The sequence below is a fragment of the Lithobates pipiens genome, unplaced genomic scaffold (assembly GCF_037356315.1).
Source record: "Lithobates pipiens isolate NorthernLeopardFrog02 unplaced genomic scaffold, aLitPip1_a1.2 Scaffold_19, whole genome shotgun sequence".
Taxonomy (NCBI): domain Eukaryota; kingdom Metazoa; phylum Chordata; class Amphibia; order Anura; family Ranidae; genus Lithobates; species Lithobates pipiens.
This window is the reverse complement of record NW_027507764.1, coordinates 497,987,600-498,014,800: the sequence shown is the minus strand read 5'-3', so window position 1 is coordinate 498,014,800 and position 27,201 is coordinate 497,987,600. Positions and strand designations below refer to the sequence as shown.

Below are 27,201 nucleotides of genomic sequence, written 5' to 3'. Positions count from 1 at the left end.
ACGTTTAGGGTTTCATTAGGAATTAAGGCACCCTAATGTGCATTGTGCACTTTACAGTGACTTGGAATCGTTGCCAAAATCGCGGCTGGCGATTCCAAACCTCCAATGGTAAATGGGGCCTGATGGGTATATTTGAAGTGGAGTTCCACCTTGAGAATGTACAGACTGCATAAGAGTTAAAAGAAAAGGCAGTAAGCAATACTGTTTGTGACACTGTTACAGGCACTGACCATCAGTAACCACTAATGTCTGTTCAGATATAACAATCTCCCACTTCACAACAAGCCTAGCAGGGATTTGTCTTAGGGCTGGTAGACTGACTACCAATCTTAGGAGACTTGTCTTCACCAGTGCACTAAGCCCTGTTCAACACAAAGTTAATACATACAGCTCTGTTAAACTGCATACGGAACATACATGAGCATTGAGAACCAACCCTGAATGGAAGGCACCTGGCTGCATAAAACTGGATGTATATGAATGAGCGGAATAAAACCTTGAATGGTTCACTGTGCTGTAAGGAAAGAAGCCCAGTGTGAACAATTATTGGTCAGACCCTCCTATAATGAGCACAAGCTCATAACCAGCTCTTGACAAATGTAACTGAATACAAGATAAAAAACAAAAAAAACAAAAAACACGTTTTCCACCCAAGATTACTTGGGGCAAGGCAGATAGCGAGCGGTTGCTGGGTCTGGTCCTGTCCTCATTTGCATGCAATAAATAAGCAAAGAGGAACAAGTTAAATCAAAAATCACATAATATAATGCCTTATATAGAATTAAATAGATGGAATATGACAATGTATTAAATAAATATAAAACTGATTTGTGGTGAAAATAGTTCTATAAAGTGCTGAAATGTTTGTGTACAGAAATCTTTAAAAGTCAACCCTTTCTTAAAAACAACCTTAAGATGTGAGTTGTCTGGCTACTATGCTGATGCACTGGCCTGAAACAAGTATGCAAATTAAAGTCAGAAAACCGTCCCTCTTGTTCCAGGTCTGTGACCAAGTATTGAAGACAGTATATTAGCATGACAGCCAGTGAGCTATCATTTGTAGAATGAGATCCAATGGCAGCCCCTATTGTTTCTTTCAGGAAAGGTTACTCTTATTTTTGACCACTGTTGCAGATGCCTGTATGAAACATTGGTAGGTCAAGTTGTTCTTCAAAATCACCACTCCTAGATTACAGCTCCTATAGGTCAAACGTGCTACTGCAAACATATAAACAAAGAAAAACGATTCTTTCAGTTAGTTACAAGAGGGGTGAAACCTCAACATTGCAACAGGGAGGTGACTGAAGCAGGGGGTAAAGGTGGTTGTAAACCTCAGACATAAAATACGAACAAAAGCATATCCCTCTATAGTGTGTCAATTAGAGCACTAAGGGGGTTATTTACTAAAGCTAGAGTGTGCAAAATTAGTCACAACTCTGCAGAGAAACCAATCAGCTTCTAACCACAGCTTGTTCAATTAAGCTTTAGCAATAAAACCTGGAAGCGGATTGGTTTTTCTGCAGAATTGAATAATTTTGCACGGTCTAGCTTTTGTAAATAAACCCCTAAGTTTCATTTCTGCCTGCTGCTTTGTTCCTCTGCCATCTGTAAAAGTCGCTTCTGACAAGTTTTCCTGACACCAAGAGAAAAATGGTAACAGTGGACGGATCTCCAGCTGATTGACAGCCTTAGCTCTGTTCCTGTATGCTGTGGGGTGAAGGGTGCGTCCCTTCCCTCCAATCCGCTCTCAGAGCTCCGCAGAGTGAAACGTCAGCTCTTTGCCCCACTTTGACAACTTTTTAGACAAACTTTATAAATTCAGCACTTCCAACAGATGTAGAGAAGAGAAGACTGCAGGTAGACAGATACTACTTATATAGGAGGATTTGTTTAATCTCTGTGTATCACCTGAGAATAGTCCCTTCACTGGGTATAAGTAAAGGATTACAACCACTTACAAAATAAAAAAACACGACACTGTCAGTCGGGATTTTTAAAAGGATTTCCATTAGGTATTTAAAGGAAAGCGATACAGCCCACAAGTTGTTCATTGGTGATGTATACAACTGGATTTAAAATGTGTATAAAATCATAACATACAGATCTAGGTCAACAAGTAGATGGTAACATTCTTAAAATAATGTACAGTCTATGAATATATAAATATCCAAATACATATGAATTCATTTTTTTATTAAGGCATCCAGTAAATTAAAGTAAAAAAAAAAATGCCTTAAAAAATATATTATGTTGTAAACCAGGTTTTAAATATTTTGCTTTAACAGAAATAAAGTTTGCAAATGCTCCAGTGGAATAATGTGGTAAGCGTTGGAGATATATCCGCCATACATTAAGGTCATAAGGATGCCACGCTAAGGGGCATAATTATAAAAAAAAAAAAAAAAAAAAAAAAACTGAATCTGTCTGATATTCACCAAACAATTACTGCAGATGTATGTTCATGGTACATGTTTTGTACATGACAGTGATGGATTCACGACTAGTTAATGTCTGGTAAAAGTAACATTTATTGCTTTATAAATATGCCCAAGTGTTGAAAATAAGATTTAGTGAGAAAGATAATCTCCCTATTCGAGTGTCTCTGTATAAAAAAGGGAAAGAAACCTGCAGGCATAACTGTATAAAAAAAAAAAAAAAAAAAAAAAAAAAAAAAAAAGTTTCTGCGCAACTAATATTCAGTTTTACAACACTGTATATACTGGATCCTATACAAGTACAGTATTTATATAAAATGCCCACAGTTTAAAAACCAGCACAAGGGCAAGCCCAGCTTGTTTGGAAGGCATACACACAAATGAAAAGGGGGTCTGAAAGTCCATATGAGCATTTTGCATTAGTAGTGGAGGAAAAAAAAAAAAAAAAAAAAAAAAAAAAAAACACACACACACACACACACACACACATTGAAAGATCTCACAAAGCCGCTTTAGAATTGTAACATCATATTAAAAAGGAGGTCAATCTTTGTGGACCGTTTACAACATATAAACTAGACTTATAAAAGCTAAAGGCAAAACTTTTTTTTATTCGTTTTGGATAGAGTGGAGAGGGATTCGAACTCCTATAAAGTTTTTATTGCCGTCTGTGTCCCCATTAGGGAGATTCACTCTCTACTTGTCATGTTTACCATCGTCATTGAAATCGTAAGAAAATCCAAAATTTTAGGTTGTCCCCAGTAAAGTAATAGAGGGGAAATCTTCCAATGGTAAAACTAGTTCTGATTACCTAGGGTGCCCCCAAGGGATATCCTTATTTGTAGGCATTTCCTCTTACTTGCAGGTTTGACTATACGAAAGGGAGTGAAGGTAGATATGCCCAATAGGACACAGATGGCAAAAAAAAAAAAATGACAGGGGTTATAACCCTCCCTTACTCTTATCAAAATTAAAAGTTTTGCCTATAGGTTTTTAATTTTAGGAGCCAAAGATTAGAATTTCTCAAAGCCAAGTCATTCAATTATTTCATTGATAGGAATCCCTAGCAACATCACCTTCCTGAAGGTCTGACCTCAGAGTGTAGACACATCCTCTGTACTTCACGCTAAAGGCCAGCTCTATCCACAACAATTTCTTCAGTTTTGTATAGTTACAGGTATGTTAAATTACATTGGCTTCTCATATCTCATGGGCTCTCCTGCATGGAAATATTAGTTAGAATTTAAATTTTTGAATTCCAAAAGACATGGATTCTTCACAATGAATAACGCGTGTATCCAGCAATACAAGAAAAACATAACGTGGTCTTAAAGTGGACTGGAATTTAAGAAGTGAAGCTTTCCAATGTTAATCAGGAATATCTAGAATATTTATTGTGCAGAATCTGAATCCTAAAACCATTTGTATTGAATTCACCCTGAAACATAACTTTGCACTTTGTGCCCTGAGACTCTTTTTTATTTTTTATTTGCAGGTGAGATCTAAGGCACTGCTTACTGTGGTTGCTTATCTCAAGAGATTTAATGTTAATACTGTACTAATTACAGTTCTCTATGCTGGAGAGGAACCATATCTCAGGACTGGCCATGCAAGGATCTCCCCGTTTCTATTCCAGCAGCAGATCTGTGCTTTCTGCACCTTTGCTGTTGTGTCTCGATCATTACCCCCACCAGTCAAGAGAAGTACTGAGAGATGGAAGCAGAGCCCTACTAATGTGCAGAACAAGGCATAAGCTGTTCAGATTAGGCACAGCTTCCACAATACAACTCTTCTTTAAGGAAGGAGGCAGAAACACAATAATTCTGCAGGAAAATATTACTGCTGTTGCCCAGAGAAATTAGAAAGACAAGCAAGTCAACCTACCTGTAACCATGCAAAATAATAAATTTGGCCTTTGATAGGTATATTCCAAAAAATGTTTTTTTGTTTTTGTTTTTTACACACAACCATACAAAAAAAACGTAATCAATATTGCCATTTCTACTGACTGACCAAAAGGGATAAAAAATATTTTAACCGTGAAACTTTTTCACTTGCAATCTTAATTTTCACTGGCAGTACAAAAACTCAACCCATTGTAGCCCAAAACCTGTTAGGCACAAAATGACAGGGAGTGACTCCAAACGTCATACAGAGATTCATGCAATCACTAAAAAGGTGGCATCCACTCAGATGACTGAAAAATTACCATTTGAATTTTCAAATTGCTGCAATCCTATGATCTATTGTGGCCAATCTTGAGCCATTAACTTTTCTAACAATGGCTAAAGTTCTTAAAAAATATATAAGAACATTATCACAAGAATCTACAATCAAGTTGAGTGATCTTTACTCATGTGACTGCAAATCACCAAGGAGGCGCCCGTGTAGTTTGGGTCTTGCTAATATACAATATAACGAATAATTGCCTTTTGACAAAACAAAAAGCAAACCGTAAGGTTTTAGACATCACCCTTAGTTTGCTGGTAACACTTTTCACCTCAGATTACTCATTATAATGTTAAACTTTTATGGAAATAATGCTTTATCACTGCAGGATTCTATTTTGAATTGCTACAGTATATGCTGAGAGAGTAGAACAGAGCTAGCACAAGGCACAGCACTGAGTGAACTAATGGAGCGCTGTGACTTACTCCATTAGGCTTTTTTTTTTGTTTTTGGTGAAGGATGAAAAGAATGAAACCATTCAACACTTATAATTGTACCGACGCTGACGAGGCTGGTGAACAAGGATACCGCTGTGCTTGATATGATGTGAATGGCAACCTCGAATGAGGTTTTGGCGTCTAAGGCTTTTCCGGTTCAGAAGAGGTTTTTTTTCCAACTGCTGCTTTGATACCTTGGTGTAGTGCAATGTCTTAGCCTGGTCCAGACAGTGTGTTCGAGCTGCAAGAGTAGCAACATAACAATGGACACGGCGGCCCATATTTGAAAGTTCTGCATCAGACCTGAAAAAAAAAAAAAAAAAGAATTGTGAATATGATAGATAGCTTTACCAAAAACGTGCCTAAAGCCATGTTTGAAGCAATTGTAAACAGGCCCAATGGACTGGTTCTGTAATGGTAGATGTTTTGTAGCTTGTCTAGGCCACCTCTTCAATTCAAATAAAAGGTCAGACAATACCCCAGCATTTATATCCAAACAAGGAGCTCCAACACCTTGATCTGATTACCATAGAGAGGAATAAGTGGTCTAACTAAAAATTATATTTTTTTTGTCTGGTTTGATAAATGGCACATGGAGCCAAGAGCTTGCTCACTAACCCTATCAAAACTCAATGTTGCTAAAGATTACAGCAACATGGGTTTCAATAAATCCTAGGAGTGCTGCCTTTTTTCCAATCAGCACTTTGCTTTTTTTCATGCTTTAGGTTTGGTGCATTTGCTACCTGCTGACACACCCAACTGGTTACAATCTTGTTTACCTTCACCAATAACTATGTGGTAAAAGGCAGGTCCTTGTACTACATAGTTGTTGGCAAATGTAAACAAGATTGTAACTGGTTTGGCCAGCTTTAAGTTCCATTTCTATTAACAACATTCGAGAAGCGAATTGTATTTCCTTTGCAACTTGGAATTGACTGCACACAAGTCTGTTACCCTCTCCTGCAGATGTACATTGTAAAAACAAAATTAATCTATAAAAGAGAAACTTTGCATAGGGAAAAAAGGGGGCTGCCATTGGTCATCCAATTCTGCATACGCTATTTGTGTAGCGGTCTCTGGTTTCAAGACTTGGCTGACCTGGTACAAGTATGCAGCAGAATTTGGCAATCCTTTCTGAATCCTCCCTTCAGACATCAAATAATTGCCCAATGTGGATAAACTTTAATTGAACGGATTTTCACAGATTACTGGAAGGGCTTCAATGGTCTCTTTACGAAATAAAATACAGTATCTCACAAAAGGGAGTACACCCCTCACATTTTTGTAAATATTTATTTTTTATGCAACAACACTGAAGAAATTACACTTTTGCTACAATGTAAAGTAGTGAGTGTACAGCTTGTACAACAGTGTATATTTGCGGTCCCTTCAAAATAACCCACACAGCCATTAATGTCTAAACCGCTGGCAACAAAAGTGAGAACACCCAAGTGAAAATGTCCAAATTGGGCCCAAAGTGTCAATATTTTGTGTGGCCACCATTATTTTCCAGCACTGCCTTAACTAGGGATGCACCGAATGGGTTTTTTTGTGCCGAAACCGATACCGAAAATGAAAAATACACTAGGCCGAAAACCGAAACAGCACCGATACCAAAAATGACTGTTTTTAAAAAATATATTTTTATACAGGAGGTGGTCAGAGACTGGGGACATGGTACAGGAGGTGGTCAGAGACTGGGGGCATGGTACAGGAGGTGGTCAGAGACTGGGGGCATGGTCAGAGACTGGGGGCATGGTCAGAGACTGGGGGCATGGTCAGAGACTGGGGGCATGGTCAGAGACTGGGGGCATGGTCAGAGACTGCGGACATGGTCAGAGACTGCGGACATGGTACAGGAGGTGGTCAGAGACTGGGGACATGGTACAGGAGGTGGTCAGAGACTGGGGACATGGTACAGGAGGTGGTCAGAGACTGGGGACATGGTACAGGAGGTGGTCAGAGACTGGCGAAATAATAAAAGAGATAAGTGCAGCCAGCGTTGCCCCCAGTGATGCAGCCAGCTATGCCCCCTCACTGATGCAGCCAGCTATGCCCCCCCACTGATGCAGCCAGCTATGCCCCCCCACTGATGCAGCCAGCTATGCCCCCCCACTGATGCAGCCAGCTATGCCCCCCCACTGATGCAGCCAGCTATGCCCCCCCCACTGATGCAGCCAGCTATGCCCCCCCCACTGATGCAGCCAGCTATGCCCCCCCACTGATGCAGCCAGCTATGCCCCTCTGCAGTGAAGAGAGCCGTCTGGTTGAATAGAGCGCCGGGAACATCACAGCTTTAATTTCAATAGCTGTGTGTTCCCCGTCGCGCGCTGTAACACACAGCCCCTCCCCCTTGTCCAGGCACTTTGATAGGTGATCTGTCTATCAAAGTTCCCGGACAAGGGGGAGGGGCTGTGTGTTACAGCGCGTGACGGGAAACACACAGCTATTGAAATTAAAGCTGTGATGTTCCCGGGCCTCTATTCAACCAGACGGCTCTCTTTACTGCAGAGGGGCATCGCTGGCTGCATCAGTCCTGCGCTATTCACCCCCATCATGGGCGGAACCGAGTTCCGCCCCCAGGCCCCGCCCCATTTTCGGCTCAATTATCGGCCGTTTTTTCCTTTCGGCAAATTGCCGAAAAGGGCATTTTCGGCCGATATGTTTCGGCGGCTGAAATTTCGGTGCATCCCTAGCCTTAACCCTCTTGGGCATGGAGTTCACAGGTTGCCAATGGAGTCCTCTTCCACTCCTCCATGATGACATCACAGAGCTGGTGGATGTTAGTGACCTTGCGCTCCTCCACCTTTTGTCTGAGGATGCCCCACAGATGCTCAATAGGGTTTAGGTCTGGAGACATGCTTGGCCAGTCCATCACTTTTACCCTCAGCTTCTTTAGCAAGGTATTGGTCGTCTTGGAGGTGTGTTTGGGGTCACTTATGTTGCCAGTGGTTTAAATATTAACGGCTGTGTGTTGAGTTATTTTGAGGGGACATCAAATTTACATTGTTATACAAGCTGTACAATCACTATTTTACATTGTAACAAAGGGTCATTTCTTTAGTGTTGTCACATGAAAAGCCATAATAAAATATTTATAAACATGTGAGGGGTCAGGGGGTCAGGTGTAAATCCTTTTTGTAAGATACTGTATATCCACCATTTATACAAGGATAGCGTATTTAACTTTTAAATATTATAAAACACCTAGGGATTTTATCTAGTGAGGGTATGGCTTGCCCCGCGGCTCCGAGGCCAGAACGCTCAAATGAAGAAGCTTGTAAATATTCATTCATGTGAAAGCATGTGATGTCACGTGATGTCACATATAAGGCAGGGTTGAGCCGACCTATTCCACTTTGACAACCGTACTAGGAAGTGTCTGTGATCAGGCACACAAATGTTGATGAAGAGGATTGCTCCCTGTCTGAAAAAGATAGTGGTTTCTTTTTCAGAAATTTAGCAATCCCAAAAGTGCTTCATTTAAAATGCTTATATTTTTCAAATAAGGAGGTAGAGTTAACTGTAATTCCACTTGAAAAATTACCCCCCCCACCCCAACACCTATGCTGGTTAACCTGTGTAAAAAGATGTATGTACTTACCTATTTTCAGCCTGCTCCAATCATGCCATTCCCTCTCCTCTCCCCCAGCTGCAAGGGGAGGAGAGATCACTAAACAATGGCTGGGAATTGCGGGAGCGACATCACCCATAGGCTCCAATGTCCCAGCTGTTGGTGCTCACTTCTCTTCCCTGCAGCCTGACACAGGAGAGCTGCGCTACAAGACTAGATTGGAGCAGCTAAACATAAGTATTTATAAAGCTTAGTCAAGCATAGGTTAGGCCAGGGAAGGGGACATTTTTAAAACTAGTTAGGTTTAGGATGGAATTATACTTTATTCCACAGTAGAATTCTTCAAGACCATTATGCTGGCACGTTTCTGCCTATAAAGAGGCCCTATTCATGGCCGACTGCCATTGTTACAACATTGGTAATATGCTCCATCCCACTCACAGGTGGCTGAAGTAAACGCCCTAAATATTAAAAACGTATTTTTTCCATGTATATGGTAAAAATCATACAAATGCAACAAATGGACACATACCAGGGATGCCAATAATTTCACGGCCGTCTTATTCTAGACAAATATGTATACCCATTATTTCAGGTGTAAGCCGACATCCCAGCAGATTAATTTGTACTTTAGAGGTACATGGGACCCAGTAAAAATTTATTAGTTACACTTAATACTTATGGGGATATGGTACAGGTGTGTGGTCCATGTGTTAATTGGGATGTTTACTTCATCCACTTTAACAGGTTTATTGTTATGGCAGCTAGTTATGACTCAGATCTTTTTGTAAGGTAGAAATGCGTCAGAAGACTATCTTGAATAGTTGTTCTGCTTTGAAGAAAAGCTTATGCAAGGACGCTCTGCCGGGTGCCAGACATTTCTTTCTTCTGCATACACATGGAAAACTAAAGGGTGACCATGTGCACAAGCCCTGGTTTTCATGGAGAAATGTCAGGTTTTGTCTTTGCCAATTAAACATTTAAGAGCAATAACAGGAAAAAAATGGCGATCTAAGGTCACTCAGTATCAGTACTGCACCCAACATATAATTCAATTTTATCTAGCGCAAGATATTTTTTTGTAAAAAACTGCAACCATTCTAAGCCATTTTTAAGCATCATTACTCCTCACAAAGATCACAGCATTATTCTGGACTATGCTTTCATCTGGATTTTGTCATCAGAAGAGCACACCCATCTGTCCAATCTGACTGATATGCTTCTTCCTGCACTCAGCATATTGATAATACATTTCAATATAGGCAAAATCATTGGATTGACATTCAAGGAGGACTTTGTTTTATTGTCACTGGGCCTCTCTGCTGTAAAACTTTGTCCTGTAGACTGAAGAAATTCATAAAAACCCCACTGTATAATTCCGTGACCTCATAGGATAGACAACATTGACCAGGACTATATAGACACTATTTACCTTGGACAGAAGGCCATCAGCAACAGCCTAACATTAAATGCACAGAAGCTAAACATAGTAGAAGTTATTCGTGAGAACAGAAACAACTCACCTTAAACTGTTAGAGGTATCAAACTCTGAAGCACATGTATCTGCCTGCTTGTTAGAAAGATTGTGAAAAGCATAAACAGACATGCTTGGGTGTTCAATGAGAAGGTTCTCCATAGGGCTGGTCTCCACCTCATTAGTGGTCAAATCTCCAGCAGTGAAGCAGGGAGGTGGAGTTACAAACCAGCTCTCTTCCATGGGACATGCATCGAAATGGACAAAGTACGAGTCACTAGTATTTCCAAACTGTTTCAAGGCACCAGATGTTAAGGACAATACGGGATGTTCGTCAACGAAAACTAATTCTTCTAATGTAGAGGCTTCTTCTTCTGTTTCAGCACAGGCATCCACTTTGAAGGGCAAGAAAACAATAGTGAAAAACATAATAAAATAAAAGTATTGCCAATAAAATGTTATAACTGTGTAGTCTTTTTTTCTTTTTTTAAGTTCTTCATTTAAAAAATACACATGAACTCCTGCCCTTCTTCCATGGACCATAGGTCTAATTTTCTCAAAATGGCTGAACTTAAAAAGGATACAAGTATCTGACATGTATATTTAGCAGTGAATCCATAACAAGCACAAGCCGGCAACACGACAGCTTCTTCATAGAAAGTTTATTGTAGCAGTAACATCATCCAAAAACTATATATAAACGATATAATAAAGTGCTCTATGGAGAAGCTTGTACTTCCTGATAGAGTTCACACTGAATCCATAACAAGAGCACCGACCACTCTGCACACTAATGCATTATACAGCAGTAGAGCTTGGGTGAGTTTTCTCTATGTATATTTAGCACCTCTCTGAAATATATGATCATTTCCCCAATTTTATCTGTTAAACACTGCAGTATAAAAACAAACAAAAAACAAAACAGTAAGTGCCCGTTCACACAGGGGCGACACGACTTGCAGCGCGACTCACAGACGCGACCTGCACACGACTTCAGCAGCGACTTGCAAAACAACTACTGTATAGAAGTCAATGCAAGTCACCTGAAGTCGCCCCAAAAATAGTACAGGAACCTTTTTCTAAGTCGGAGCTACTTGAGTCGCTCCTATTAGAATGGTTCCATAGTACAGAACGGAGCGCGACTTGTCAGGCGGCTAAGTCGCCTGACAAGTCGCGGTAGTGTGAATGGGCACTTAATCTGCCAGTAATCTAGTGAACTTTCAAGGCAACAGAGGCAAAGTGCAAAAGAAGTTAGCTTACTGAATTTCTGACACATCAACAGGTATTCCTTCTACACTTGCAGTGTTTTTAACGAAAGAAAATATGAGATACCAAGCATTTCCTATACAGCATGGTGGTAGGGCACTTAGCCCTATTTTACACTTCATAATACCATGGAGTTGATTTACTATATCTGGAGAGTGCAAAATCTGGTGCAGCTGTGCATGATAGCCAATCAGCTCCTAACATCAGTTTGTTCAATTACTGTATTTTCCGGCGTATAAGACGACATTTTACACTTAAAAAACTGGCCAAAAAGCAGGGGTCGTCTTATAAGTCGGGTCAGCCCCTCGGATGCCTGCTGGGTGTTCGGTAATACTGTATGTAGCTTCGGCTACATACAGTATATACCGCTGAGCCCATCCCAGTGAGCGATGTATTCAAATGAATATAGAGCCTGCTCGGATTGGAGTAATAACCTCTGCCAGAGTAGCCTGCTTGGATTGGAGTAATAACCTCTGCCTGCTCGGATTGGCTTTGAGAGTCAGAGAGGCGCCAGCTGATGATGTTACAGCCTCTGCCAATCCAAGCAGCCTTTGTATTCATTAATAGAATACATCGCTCACCGTCATTGGCTTCAGCAAAAGCAGGAAGAAGGATATGGCGCCAGCTCCAGCAAGGAGGAAGAAATGTGAAACGTCGTAAGCCTTGGAGGGGGGAGGGGAGGGGGGTGGTTGTCTTATACGGCAAGTACAAGAAAAAAAATACGCTTAAAAAAAAAAACTGTAAGATTAGGGGGGTCGGCTTATACCCCGGTCACCTTATACACTGGGAAATACGGTAATATCTTTAAAACAAAAAAACTGGCAGCCGATTGGTTTCTATGGAGAGCTACACCAGATTTTGCACTTTTAGTAAATCAACCCCTCTGGGCTGCTGAAAAAAAGGGGTGTTAGTGGGAAGGGTGTCCTCTTTCATATTTGACTAGTGCAGCATGGTATGCAGATACAGGTATACAGAGTGTTTCACCACATAATCCTTGTCCTACCTATGAAGTCCACCAGAATCCATTCATCCTCTTCTTTTTCATGAAGCTCCGGATCATGGCTCAAGATGTTGCTGGAGTTGCCCATAAACATACTATTTAACTTTTGGAACATTGCAGGGTTCCTTTAATAAGCGTTCGGTCCTCACAGTGATGGCTCAGATTCAGCCAGGTGGCACAGGCAGTGATAAAGTGCATAAAAATGTCTCAGCTTAAAAATAGAGTAAACATCACATCGGCTTTGTATAAAATCTGCAGAACAAAAATATAAGAGTATTTGTATTGATATGGACAAAATTGTAAGATCAAGATCAAATACGTTCGAGGATTGAGCCAAACCAAATCATTCAACGGAAGATACCACTGGATATAAAAAGAAAAAAAAAACTTTTGTTATCTTGAGCAGCAACCAGGCGAGATTTGAGCCGTATATGGGCAGGCTGAATGTACCAAGTTGATCGATCATTCCCGGCGAGGACAGCTTCCCCTGCCCCCCTGCTGGGAGAGTACAATGTTTTGGCAGGACGGAATCATGCAAATTTCTTCCTGCAACCAACTTTCACAAAGTATGGCCTGCCTTAGTCAGAGCTGAGCTCCAAACAGACATCGGTGTTCTGCCATATAGTGTCGTGGTATCGGATACTGTCCACCCCGTACTGCGCATGCGCAGTACGGAGCAGAGGAAGCTTCGGGAAAATCTCTGAAGATGAACGGCGCCTGCACCGTGAGTCAAGGTGGTAGCCCCACCATCCAAGCAGACATAGGGCTGGCGATATTAGAGGGCCCCTCGGGGGCTTTCTTCGTTCGCCACGCTTCGGGCTCGGCCTCGCTGTGCTCGGCTCTTTTATATTCCAGCTATATGTCCACTTGGATGGTGGGGCTAGAACCTGGACTCACGGCGCAGGCACAGTTCATCTTCGGCTATTTTCGGAATCTGTGTGTGCTGTATACTGAGCATGCGCAGTACACAGCGGACACTATCCGATGGGGAACTCTATATGATAAGACACCGGCTAAGTAGGATTGTCACAATCACCCTCTTTCAGACTTCAACCATCCAAACCTGCTGGATACGCTACAGAGGCATTCCCCGCTGCAGCACTGATTTGTCAGTGTGATAAACGAAGCTCATCTGTAACATGGTCTCTTATTGTTTACATGACTGGTTCAAAAATGTGTCACATGCTGATCATACTACCCTACCTTACAGCATTGGGAAGGTGGTTAGAAAAAATGGTTAGAAGGTTTTGCCATAAAGAGACATTCTGACACCTCATGCAAAGAAAAATAGCTGCTGACTAGGTTATGTGTCAGAATGATTTCCAAGATAACACCATACAAATGTTAGTAGGGGATGTGAACATTTGAACATTTATTTTAAGAAAATTGCTGCATAAAATGACTTGGCTATATTCGGTATTGGACTACACCCACTTATAAATAGCAGAATAAAAATATACTAAGATCCTTATGTGGTGTGGAAAAACATAGCCATAACCACATTGAGCGTTTTTCTGGAACACTTAAATAATTGCAAGCGAAAAAAATAAAAATAAAAATGATTGCATGTGCCCCTCTCATATGGAAACTGCTTTATCTCAGCCCAGAACAGATATTTGGTGATGGGTATATGGGAAACATTTAGTTATGGGATATTAAAGCTGAGCTCCACCCAAAGGGGAAAGTTCTGTTGGTTTACTCCCCCCCCCCCCACCCCCTTCTGGGGGGACACAGAGGTCCCAGAAGACAGCAGGGCCATTCAGAAAGCTTGACTCGTGCATTCGCAGTAGGAAACAGGCTCTGAAGCTGCAAGGCTTCACTTTCTGTTTCCCTTAGTGAAGATGCCGGTGCCTGCAACCAAAGCCAATGGACGGATAAGCTTGGGGTGCTGACATCTTGGGATCCCTGGACAGGTAAGTGTCCTTATCTTAAGACCTCATGTACACTGGACGTTTTACAGCTGCCGTTTTTGGCTTCAGACTTTTTTGTCAGCCAATAAACTCCCCAGCATGTTGTCCTAGGTGTCCATGCACACATGGGCATTTTCTGGCTGGAACACCCCCCCCCCCCCCCAAGAACTATTGGGCGCCCAGATGAGTTTTTCAGCTGTGCAAAAGGCTCTAGCTCTGAAAAAAGCTGAAGACAGCTTAAAAATGCCAACAAACGCCGAAAAACATGGCTATTCTGTATTTATCAGCATTTGTGAGCCATAAGCTTTTATGGGAGTAGAGTTTTGCAAAGCTAAAAAAGAAACAAAAAAGAAACACTAGTGCAAAAAATGCGGGGGGGGGGGGGGGGGGTGAAGGGAGGGAGGAGAAGAAGGCATGAGGATGCGAGGATGAGAGATGAGGGATGATGAGAGGTCTACAGAGGTGGGGATGAGGGAGAGAGAGTGGGCGGACTCAGGGTGGTGGAAGTGTGACGTGGATAACCTGTGAAAGCGCTGAATCTGGCACACTGCATAGCACACGCCTAAACCCTGCACTCTGTATGTAGCACACTCCTCATCCCTGTTCTCGCTGTACATATCACATTCCTAAACTCCACACACACAAACACTCCTGGTATTTATTGCACCTTTAAGATCCTCCCACTGTTAGTGCAATTTGGTCACACCCATCGTTGGATGTGGTTCAGCAGGGGCGGGCCAAGTTGGGTTCCTGCAAATATTCTCGGACAAAAGCCCTGGATAAAATTTATAGTCCTACAGATACAACCGGCCCTTGGAGGACAACCAAAATGCTGATGCAGCCCGCTATTAAATTCTTTCACACTAAAAAAAAGGCAATGCATCATTACATAACATGAGGTTTTAGAATATATAGTATCCAGGTGTGAAGATGCTTAGTTAACTACACGTAACACCATTTATAATGGGCATGTTATACAGCAGTAGCAGATCTAAGGCTTTGGAGACCAAGTATTTCATTTCAGAGCACTGATTATTGTTATAGCTATAGTCACATGTGTATGTCCTTAGGCTTCCCCTCCCCCCCCCACCAACTACTCCACGATAACATGGGGCTAGCAATAGAGTTTTATGAAAAAAAAAAAAAAATGAAAAAAAAATAAATCCTGTCTCCTGTTGGTCCCCAGATAAGTGCAGAAAAATTGGAACTACATGGCACCAGAAGATGGAGATCTTTGCAGTAAAAGAAACAGGACATACAAGGCAACAGTTCAGATCCTCTGAAGAAAATGTTTTAGATATAGCTATATGATACAGAAGTTACACTGGTCCAGCTTGGACCAATGTGGCTATGTACAGTGCCTTGCGAAAGTATTCGGCCCCCTTGAACTTTTCAACCTTTTGCCACATTTCAGGCTTCAAACAAAGATATCAAATTTTCATTTTTTGTGAAGAATCACCAACAAGTGGGACACAATTGTGAAGTGGAACGAAATCTATTGGATATTTTAAACTTTTTTAGCAAATAAAAAAACTGAAAAGTGGTGCGTGCAAAATTATTCGGCCCCTTTACTTTCAGTGCAGCAAACTCACTCCAGAAGTTCAGCGAGGATCTCTGAATGATCCAATGTTGTCCTAAATGACTGATGGTGATAAATAGAATCCACCTGTGTGTAATCAAGTCTCTGTATAAATGCACCTGCTCTGTGATAGTCTCAGGGTTCTGGTGAAAGCGCAGAGAGCATCATGAAGACCAAGGAACACACCAGGCAGGTCCGTAATACTGTTGTGGAGAAGTTTAAAGCCGGATTTGGATACAAAAAGATTTCCCAAGCTTTAAACATCCCAAGGAGCACTGTGCAAGCGATCATTTTGAAATGGAAGGAGTATCAGACCACTGCAAATCTACCAAGACCTGGCCGTCCCTCTAAACTTTCAGCTCAGACAAGGAGAAGACTGATCAGAGATGCAGCCAAGAGGCCCATGATCACTCTGGATGAACTGCAGAGAACTACAGCTGAGGTGGGAGAGTCTGTCCATAGGACAACAATCAGTCGTACACTGCACAAATCTGGCCTTTATGGAAGAGTGGCAAGAAGAAAGCCATTTCTCAAAGATATCCATAAAAAGTCTCGTCTAAAGTTTGCCACAAGCCACCTGGGAGACACACCAAACATGTGGAAGAAGGTGCTCTGGTCAGATGAAACCAAAATCCAACTTTTTGCCCACAATGCAAAACGATATGTTTGGCGTAAAAGCAACACAGCTCATCACCCTCAACACACCATCCCCACTGTCAAACATGGTGGTGGCAGCATCATGGTTTGGGCCTGCTTTTCTTCAGCAGGGACAGGGAAGATGGTTAAAATTGAGGGGAAGATGGATGCAGCCAAATACAGGACCATTCTGGATGAAAACCTGTTGGAGTCTGCAAAAGACCTGAAAATGGGACGGAGATTTCCAACAAGACAATGATCCCAAACATACAGCAAAATCTACAAAGGAATGGTTCACAAATAAACGTATCCAGGTGTTAGAATGGCCAAGTCAAAGTCCAGACCTGAATCCAATCGAGAATCTGTGGAAAGAGCTGAAAACTGCTGTTCAACAAACGCTCTCCATCCAACCTCACTGAGCTCGAGCTGTTTTGCAAGGAAGAATGGGCAAGAATTTCAGTCTCTCGATGTGCAAAACTGATAGAGACATACCCCAAGCGACTTGCAGCTGTAATCGCAGCAAAAAGTGGCTCGACAAAGTATTAACGCAAGGGGGCCGAATAATTTTGCACGCCTCACTTTTCATTTTTTTATCAGTTAAAAAAAAGTTTCAAAAATCCAATAGATTTCGTTCCACTTCACAATTGTGTCCCACTTGTTGGTGATTCTTCACAAAAAATAAAAATGTTATATCTTTATGTTTGAAGCCTAAAATGTGGCAAAAGGTTGAAAAGTTCAAGGGGGCCGAATACTTTCGCAAGGCACTGTATATGACATACTTGGACAATACCCTTGAAAAAAATCACGTAAAGTCAGGTTATTTATCTTAATGCATTCTATGCAATAAGATATATATAAAAAAAAATAAAAAAAAAATAAAAAGCAGCTGCCCCAGCATCCCCTAATATTTACCTGAGCCCCATGTCTCTCCAGGGATGTCTACGAGTGCCTCAGCCGTCCGGGACTCACCTCCCCATTTCCAGACAGGTGTTGATTCCTTTTAATGGTAGGATCTAATAAAATCGTATAGGCTTCATCTTTGAGACATCATGGTGTCGGATTCGGGGCTCTGTGTCTGAATGGACACGAGGAGCTGTGACTCGGCTCAGGTGCCCCCATAGCAAGCTGCTTGCTGTGGGGGCACTCAACAGGAGAGAGGGGCCAGGAGAGCCGAAGAGGGACCAGAGAAGAGGAGGATTGGGGCCGCTCTGTACAAAACCACTACATAAAGCAGGCAAGTATAAGATTTAGTATCACTATAAGTAGACACTGGGGTTGATTTACTAAAACTGGAGAGTGCAAAATCTGGTGCAGCTCTGCATGGTAGCCAATCAGCTTCTAACTTCAGCTTGTTCAATTTAGCCTTCACAAAAAAACCTGGAAGCCGATTGTTTTTTATGCAGAGCTACACCACACTGTTACTTAAGTGATCTCCACTTGCTTATAAGTCCCATACTGAGCGGCCAGCCTAATGCATCGTGAAGACAGGTCAGACAGCCGCCTAGTATGGGTGCCAGTCAGAGAATGCTTTGCATGCCCTGAATGAATGCAAAGCGCTCTCTAATTGTACGAGGTGAAAAGCATGATATCACCACCCCACCTCGTCCAATTACAGAATATTTTGCATTCATTCAGAAAAGCATTCTATGAATGGCACCCATGCTGAGCAGCCGGCCTCCTGTGTTCAGTAAGCAATATTGTAGCTGCATTTCAAAATGTAGCCGCTGGAAACTGCAGTCTTTTTGACCAGGCCATTTTCTTGTAGTTTCCGCACTTACAAGCTCGCTGCAGGCCAATATGCGTGGGGGTGACATTCAGACTAAACGGCAGCCCTGTGCGTCTTGTAACAGCAGTACGATTGGCTGCAGCAATAGGTGTGATTCTTGTACCCGCAACCAGCCCACAGACTGCGAGTAAGTGGGAATTGTGCCTAAAACTTAACTCACTGACATATTTATGTAAGCGCTGCCCTCATCCTAGAATAGGAGATTATAACTAAAATAATTACAGCGCGTCATCTATATACAGAAGAAGGAACAATGTAAATTAAACAGTGTGGGTTTAGTATCACTTTAATAGCCCTGTAATATTTTTCATTAAGTGGTTTATTACGGTGTATTCCTGTCTGCTTGTAACAAACACGGAGCTCTCAAAAAGGTAGGTAGGTACTTGTTAAGAATACATGGTTTAATTTAGGTTTTTTAAACCAAACTTTAGTGGCACTTATTCTACATCTAGTTAACCTCTTCCGGACCACCGCATGCCAATATACGTCCTAACGTTGAAGAGGGATATCTTGCTAGCTACCATAACCCTGTTATCCTCTTGGGCGGGCGGTCCGGTTTCCGATAATGGTGGTGTCTGCGGCGGATTCGCTGCAAGATCACTTGTATCGGCAGCAGGGGAGGCGCCCCCCCCCCCCCCCCCTCCACTTACTGGAGCCATCAGATCCTTATCCTTGCTGAGTATGGAGACGAGTGAGGGGGAAGTTGGCCCCCATCTATCTCCATACCATTGCTGGACAGAAGCGACGTCAAAATGTCAATTCTGTCCATAGCTCTTAAAAGGGCCATTTATCTATTTTTTTTTCAAAATAACAATTTTTTTTTTTATTGCCTTTTAGTGTTAATATGAGATTTGAGGTCTTTTTGACAGAAAGTATTGCAACGGCCGCCATTTTATTCTCTAAGGTGTTAAAAAAAAAAAAAAAATGTATAACGTTTGGGGGTTCTAAGTAGTTTTTTTTTTTTTTTCTTTGCTACAAAACAGTTTTCAACTTGTAACAGGCTCAGTCCTTAAGCGATTAAAGTTGAAATATGAATTTTAGGGGGAATGGGCCGTCAGGCAGAAAATAGGACATACATCTTTAAGCAGTATTCAATGAAAGCACCCCATGTGCCAGATTACTTTATATATAAATGGACACTCCCCTCAGAGGCTGCTGGGGTGGCAGAGGCACCTGCTCCTCAAACAACCCTGGTGTATACAAGGAATGTGGGGGGGGGGGGGGGGAGATCGGGTTCACCAGCGAACCTCCTAAATATATAAAAAAAAAAAAAAAAGCCACAAAGCCCACAGGAGAAAAGACAGTAAACAAAACGACTTTTCAGAAAAGTTACAGAAATGTACAGGTTGGCTTGTTTTTCAGAAACTTGGTAAGCTATAAATACATAACGTGGCAATCTGATTGAAAAGCATTTTTTGGGGCAGCTTGGGACTTATTGTTTTGTTTTTAATGTCAGGAACCTGGCCAAAGAAATAGATGGAATCAATTGCCTGCTTCGTGCCAAGTGAGAAGCACTGCCATCATTTTCCACATAACCAGACAAAGCACAGCTTGTTTTCTTTACACCTAGCAAATTGTGATTCTTCATGTATGATACTAGAGGCCAGCTGGGATAGAGTTCTACAAATTGATTACAGGTTAGCAGAATCATTTCTTCTCAGAGCTCCCAAGATTCTGCCACCTACATCCAGGCAAACCAAGTGTGCAAACCTGACAGCCTTCTCTCCATTTTGGAAATTGTGCAATCAACTCTTCACAAGTGATTCTAAAGGATTTTTTATTTGAACAACATACATGTTATACGTACCTGCTCTGTGCAATAGTTTTGCACAAAGCAGCCCAGATCTTATTTTTGGTTCCCCTCCCACCTACTAATTGCCCCCAATATCAAGCCTCTTGCTATGGGAGCACTTGAGCCAACTCACTCTGTGTCCATACACACACACACACACACACACACCGCCCCCATCCTCCCCTCACGTTCTTCTCATTGGCAGCCAATGGCTCCTGCTGCTGTATGAGCCAATGATGAGAAAGACCTGGGAGAGCCGCTGCTCTCATGCATATCGCTGGATGGAGATCAGGCTTAAGTGTAGGGGGAGGGGGAGGGGGGAGCTGCACCCAGAAGGTTTTTTACCTTAATAAAACATTAAAAAAAAAAAAAAAAAAAAAACACGAACAGAGATAGGGGGAAGGCGGCAGGCAGCACGACAGGACCTTAAAAGTGGTTCTTAAGGTTTTTCACCTTAGATTGATAGCAGCCATTGGTTACCTCTGGTGTCAAACCAAATGCTGTGATGCGGGGGGTGGGAGTAAGCCACCCACTCTATGTCAATAGATACAGGGTGGCTCAGGAGCAAGCACACACGGATGCCCCCATAGAAAGCAGCATTGAGTGGGGGCGCCTGCCGAAGAGGAGAGGGTGGGGGACCCGAGAAGAGGAGGATCCGGGCTGCTCTGTGCAAAAGCACTGAACAGAGTCAGTAAGCAAAGACCTGTTATTTTAATTAAACAAAAACTAACATTTCAAGGGCCCATTCACACTAGGAACTGCATGTGAATCACTAGGAACACTGGGCTGGAATCACACTGTACTGCACCAAAAGTAGCGCATGCACTACTTTTTCAAATGCACAGCAAACCACATCGCATGCTACTTTTGTAGCATGGGATCTGGTGCGGGCAAACACTGCGTTTACAACCTGTGTTTGAGATGGTAAACTTTGTACTGACCCACGCAGCAGATCACAAGGGCAGTGAAACTGCATGCGGTGCGGGAAGCTTCACTAAAACGCTGCTTTCTTGCACTGCATTCTAGTGTGACCCGGGCCCTTGGGGTGAAATGCTACCTCTATACATTGCAAATTAAACACCTTTTCTGCCTCATTTTTCTTGGTGGTGACATGACAGCAAAGCCCCAGGTCACATGACCACATGGGGGAGGGGCGGGGGTGCTTCCCTTCAAAAAAAAAAAAAAAAAAAAAAAAAACACCTACCAAAGAGGAGGCAAGGCTTTGCCATCACATGACCACATAGAAAACCAGATTAAAAAAAAAATTGCATAAATTGCATAAAGTTATATGCAATGCAGAGAGGAGGCAGCATTTAAAAGGCAGGAGGGTGTTGTATAGCCTAAAATTATGTTTTCCTGTGGATTATACCAAGAAAATCATCCCGGGAATCCTATGAGATGTAGCAGGAATAGTAGGCGCCACCACAGTTTTGTTTTTTTAATCTCAGCTGTGCCCTTATTGAAAGCTTTCCTGCATATTATATATCTGTATAAACACTTAGAACATGCTGTTCATAGCATCTGAGCAGCCATCGTGTAGACAGACACCCCCGAACCCTCAGAATCCTTCCAATCTGTGAGAAGTCCCCAAATACTTATGGATATTAAAGCATTTGTTACTCCAAAATGTCATATTCCTGATATGTGGCTGCTGTACCATGTACTTGTATGACAGAGTATGCTGTTCTCTTTGTATTGCTTCCTTTGTGTGAAATCCCTGTTTTCCTGTGTTCCAGTCAGTCCCTCTGCTTTCCTATTAAAAGCTGACCATGTTAGCTTGAGAGCACACTGGGAGCACAGCCTGCTTGTCCTCAAGATTAGACTTGTGCTGGCACACCCCCCTGCACAGCCATCCACTGGACAGATCAGTGTCCTGCTGTTTCTCCATCCCCCCAATAGCCTCTATTTATACCTAGGTGAGAATAATGTGTCCTGCTTCTGCGGTATCTGGTGATATCTTGTCACCTACAGCAGGAGGCTGCAGAAGCAGGACACACATTTACCGGAGGGAGGAACTGGTGGTGCATTATTGGGGGCCAGCTGCACAAAACCATTAAAGCAGTTGTATGCCTGCACATGTAAAAAACAAAAAAAACCCTCTTTAAAAAAAAGGTAAAAACTGTAGAATGAGCTAGTCTGCACCACAGCTGCATGCAAAGTGAATAACTCCTAAACCGTACAGGTTTTAGGAGATATTCATTTTACCGACAGGTAAGACTTATTTAGGTAAAAATACAACCACTTTAAGGACAGCTGGCACCTGACACAGGAAGGGAAGCTGGTGATGAAGAACCAGGCTTGTGGTAGCAGGGCAATGCTGGGAAGGTGAGGATGTTTACTGAAAAACCTTGCATAACAGGTAATAGGAATGAAGAAAAAAAAAAAGTGTGTGTGTGTGTGTGTGTGTTCTTTAAACCTGCACAAATGAAGATCTCCAAGTTATCCCTTGACTTTATTTCAGTCGCAGGGATGACGGTTACTCTTAATTGAAATGCAGTGCCTTGAAAAAGTATTCATACCCCTTGAAATTCTCCACATTTTGTCATGTTACAACTAAAAACATAAAATGTATTTTATTGGGAATTTATGTGATAGATCAACACAAAGTGGCACGTAATTGTGAAGTGGAAGGAAAATGATAAATGGTTTTCAAAATGTTATTCAAATAAATGTGAAAAGTGTGGCCTACATTTGTATTCAGCCCCTTTACTCTGATACCCCCAACTAAAATCTAGTGGAACCAATTGCAATCAGAAGTCACCTAATTAGTAAATAGAGTCCACCTGCGTGTAATTTAATCTCAGTATAAATACAGCTGTTCTGTGAAGCCCTCAGAGATTTGTTAGAGAACCTTGGTGAACAGCATCATGAAGGCCAAGGAACACGCCAGACAGGTCAGGTAAAAGTTGGAGACGTTTAAAACAAAAATATCCCAAGCTTTGAACATCCCACAGAACACTGTTCAATCCATCATCTGAACATGGAAAGAGTATGGCACAACTGCAAACCTACCAAGACATGGCCGTCCACCTAAACTGACAGGTCAGGCAAGGAGAGCATTAATCAGAGAAGCAGACAAGAGGCCCATGGGAACTCTGGAGGAGCTGCAGAGATCCACAGCTCAGATGGGAGAATCTGTCCACAGGACAACTATTAGTCGTGCACTTCACAAATCTGCCCTTTATGGAAGAGTAGCAAGAAGAAAGACATAAGAAGTCCTGTTTGTAGTTTGTGTGGAAGAAGGTGCTCTGGTCAGATGAGACCAAAATTGAACTTTATGGCCTAAAAGCAAAATGCTATGTGTGGCAGAAAATTAACATTACCCTGTACACACCATCCCTACCGTGAAACATGGTGATGGCATGTTGTGGGGATGCTTTCCTTCAGCAGGGACAGGGAAGCTGGGCAGAGTTGATGGGAAGATGGATGGAGCCAAATACAGGGCAACCTGTTAGAGTCTACAAAAGACTTGAGACTGTGGCGGAGGTTCATCTTCCAGCAGGAAGATCCCAAACATACAGCTAGAGCTACAATGGAATGGATTTGGAACAGGGGTGTCCAAACTTTTTTCAAAGAGGGCCAGATCTGATGAAGTGAACATGCTTCAGGGCTGACCATTTTGCCTGACATTCTTTAAACAAAATTTGGTCTAAGTGTGTTCGTCCGAGCACTAATAGACTGCCCAACAAGCAGCCTAATCAGTGCTATTAATGCCGCACCCACATTGACCTGAATGCAGACTCACCATTGCTGTCAGTGCAGCCTGATTCATGTCCATCTGCAGCCTTGGAGGAGACAGGAAGGGGGTGGGACGAGTGCCAGACATACAGGAGAAACTCAGTTTTTTATCGATGGCCTCTTTCATTAAAAGTCCCGCCTCCTATGATGGACAAAACAGTTGTCCAATGGCAGCGCCGGAGACGGGACTTCCTTTTACACAGGACGCCGTGTAAACAGGAAATACTCCTCTCCTGTATGCACGGCACTCATCCCGCCCCCTCCAAGGCAGCCAGCATATTTATCTTTTGTGGCCCCCAGCGCTCGAGGATTCGTTGGGGGCCACGAAAGATATACATGTCAAAATTACCAGGCTGGCCACCCGAAACTGGAAAGTGGCCCAGACTTTGGACATGCCTGCTTTAGATCAAAGCATATTCATGTGTTAGAATGGCCAGGTCAAAGTCCAGACCTAAATCCAATTGAGAATCTGTGCCAAGACTTGCTGTTCTCAGATGCTCTCCATCCAATCTGACAGAGATTGAGCTATTTTGCAATGAAGAATGGGCAAAAATGTCACTCTCTGGATGTGCAAAGCTGGTAGAAGAGAAAAAAGACTTGCAGCTGTAATTGCATCGAAAGGTGGTTCTGCAAAGTATTGAGGGGGGGGGGGGGGCTGAATAAATGCCACACTTTTCACATATATTTGTAAAAAATAAAGCAAATAAACATGATTTTCCTTTCACAATTGTGTGCCACTGGTAAAGTCCCATAACAATATATTCACGTTTTTGGTTGTAACATGACAAAATGTGGAAAGTTTCAAGGGGTATGAATACTTTTCCAAGACACTGTATTACAACTGTATTAGACCCTTCATTCTCTCTGCAGCAGATTGAGAGAAGAGACTGCAATGCCAGATCACAGTAATGTCCTCATGGGCTCCCTTTAAATCCATCAAGAAAACACCCAGACAAGTCTATCCATCATCAGTGATAGTACACTCCCTTCATAATCTATGGAGGAATTCACCTAGGACTTCTATTACACTCCTATAGTATGTGCACTTTACCCCGACCTCATTACATCCTCAGTAAAACCAAATATACTACCGCTACTAGAGGCTGCATGATTAATCGTTAAAATAAAAATTGCGATCTCGATTCAACCACCCCCACAATCTCAATCTTGCATTTCCACAATTCTACGTAACAAGTGTAGAGTTGTTCTCTGCTCAGGGCTGTCAAAAAAAAATAAAAAATCCGGCAAATGTTTATCAGCATTGCTCAGCTCTGAGAGATAAACAATGCATCATTCGGTTCTTTTAGAAGGGATGAACTTCAGTCTGAAAATTAGATCAGTTAACTTAAAGACTGAGCCTTTTTCTGACACTTACATTTAAAAATCAGTATCTTTTTGCTAGAAAATTACTTAAAAGCTCCAAAAAAAAAACACACTATAATATATATATATATATATATATATATATATATATATATACACACACACACACACACACATAATTTATTTTTATTAGAGAGAGAATAAAATGGCGGGTGTTACAATATTTTATGTCACACTGTACTCATGCAGCAGTCTTTCAAGCGCAATTTTTGGGGAAAAAATACGTTAACATATTGAAAAATAAATAAAATTCTAACTATACAGTAAAGTTAGCCCAATTTTTTATAATGTGAAAGATGACGTTACACCGAGAATTGTAATCTTTAGTCTAAAAAAAAAATCATGATTCTCATTTTAGCCAGAATCATGCAGCTCTAACCAAGACCAACCTATACAATAGTACCAATAATAATACATTTTAATAATGCTAATAACATACCAACAAAATAATAATTTTTAATGTTATACAAAATTAAAATGCTAATAGATATTAAAATATATTTGTTTGCAAAATAGAAAGATTCTTATTTTGTTATGATTTTAATTATTACTACTTCTATTTTTAAAATAAAAAAAGTGTAAAATATATTTATGTATTGCTTGCTTTTATTTAGCATAACAAATATTCATTAGAAAATAAGAATATTTTTTTTTATTATACAAAAAAAAAAAAAAAATGCTACTAATACAATTTTTTTTATTTTACAAAAAACAACAACAATAATAACAATTGTATTAATAGCAATTTTTTTGTATAATAAAAAGATTTTTATTTTGTGATGATGATGAGAATATTAAAATGCTAAATAAAGTAAATTGATGTATTTTATTTACCAGCATAGTAAATAAAAATAGTAATTTATCACCACAAAATAATATTTTTTAATACTATACAATTTTTTTTTTTTTTAATTAGCGTTATATTTTAAAATTACATATAAAAAAAAAAACCTACATGAACTACACAAATTATATTATAATTTCTGTTATTTGTTCTTAATATACAAAATAACTTATTTTACTTTGTATTTAATACTATTCAAAATAAAAATGACATGAACTACACAAAAACAACATTATTATTGTTTCTGTTATTTGTTAATATACAAATAATAAATTAGATGAGGATTATAAAATATATATAACAAAATAAGACTTATTTTACTTTGTTTTATTCAAAATAAACAAATACTAAATAAAAATAAAAGAATGACATTGAGGAAATAATAATAAAGCCATGGTCGTATAACAGATGACGTACGTCCCCCCTCGGCGGGCACTCGGGTGTGTATCGGGTGAACTCGTCTCCTAGAACAAGTTGAAGTCACATCGGGAGAGGAGGGCAGTGGGCTTGGCCGGTACAGAATGACAACAGATTGCGTCAGGGCTGTGGGCGGAGCTCACTAGTATCAACTCAAACTCACAACAACGTCATCCGTGTCACACAAAGAAAAGGGGCAGCTTCTCCTGAGAAGCCAGCGCTGGCCAGTTACCCGCACAGGCAGGCAGAGCGCCCCGCATCCTCTAGTATATGCCCCCGGTACACACACGGCCCCCCATAGCACACAGTAGCGGGGGTGACACGGAGAGCCCAGAACTCAGCGCTGTAAGGCGCGCGTGTTGGAACGTTCCATCCGCTGTGGAGGTGGAGAGCGCCGCGCGCCCCGTACACTTGTGGTGGGAGAACGTCTCGCGCCCCAAAGAACCCCCCTCTACCCTCCGTACAGGTGGGAGAGCGCCGCGCGCCTCACATTCCTCCCCTCACACACTTCGGCTACTCACCGGGTGAAGTTCAGCACATCCCGCTCCAGTAGTCTCCGTTGTAGTAATGAGGTAGTTCCGGCCGGAGGTGACTAGCGGGGACGGTGTGAGGGTTTCGGGTAGAAGGGCGAAGCTCTCCTGTCTCGTTCGGTTCTCTTCTCACCTCCCAACTGAAGCTTTTGTTGTTCTACAACTCAGTTT

General features: G+C 41.6%; 1 protein-coding gene across 1 annotated transcript; it reads right to left on the bottom strand.

Annotated features, from left to right (window-relative positions):
• Positions 1–2,893: 2,893 nt before the first annotated feature.
• On the bottom strand, positions 2,894–27,201 carry TP53INP1 (tumor protein p53 inducible nuclear protein 1). Its single transcript, XM_077493055.1, has 4 exons — positions 27,022–27,201; positions 12,419–12,667; positions 10,199–10,544; positions 2,894–5,404 (listed from the first exon to the last, which is right to left on the bottom strand). The coding sequence occupies exons 2-4, from the start codon at positions 12,528–12,530 to the stop codon at positions 5,143–5,145; spliced, it is 720 nt and encodes a 239-aa protein (XP_077349181.1). The 5' UTR covers positions 12,531–12,667; positions 27,022–27,201; the 3' UTR covers positions 2,894–5,142.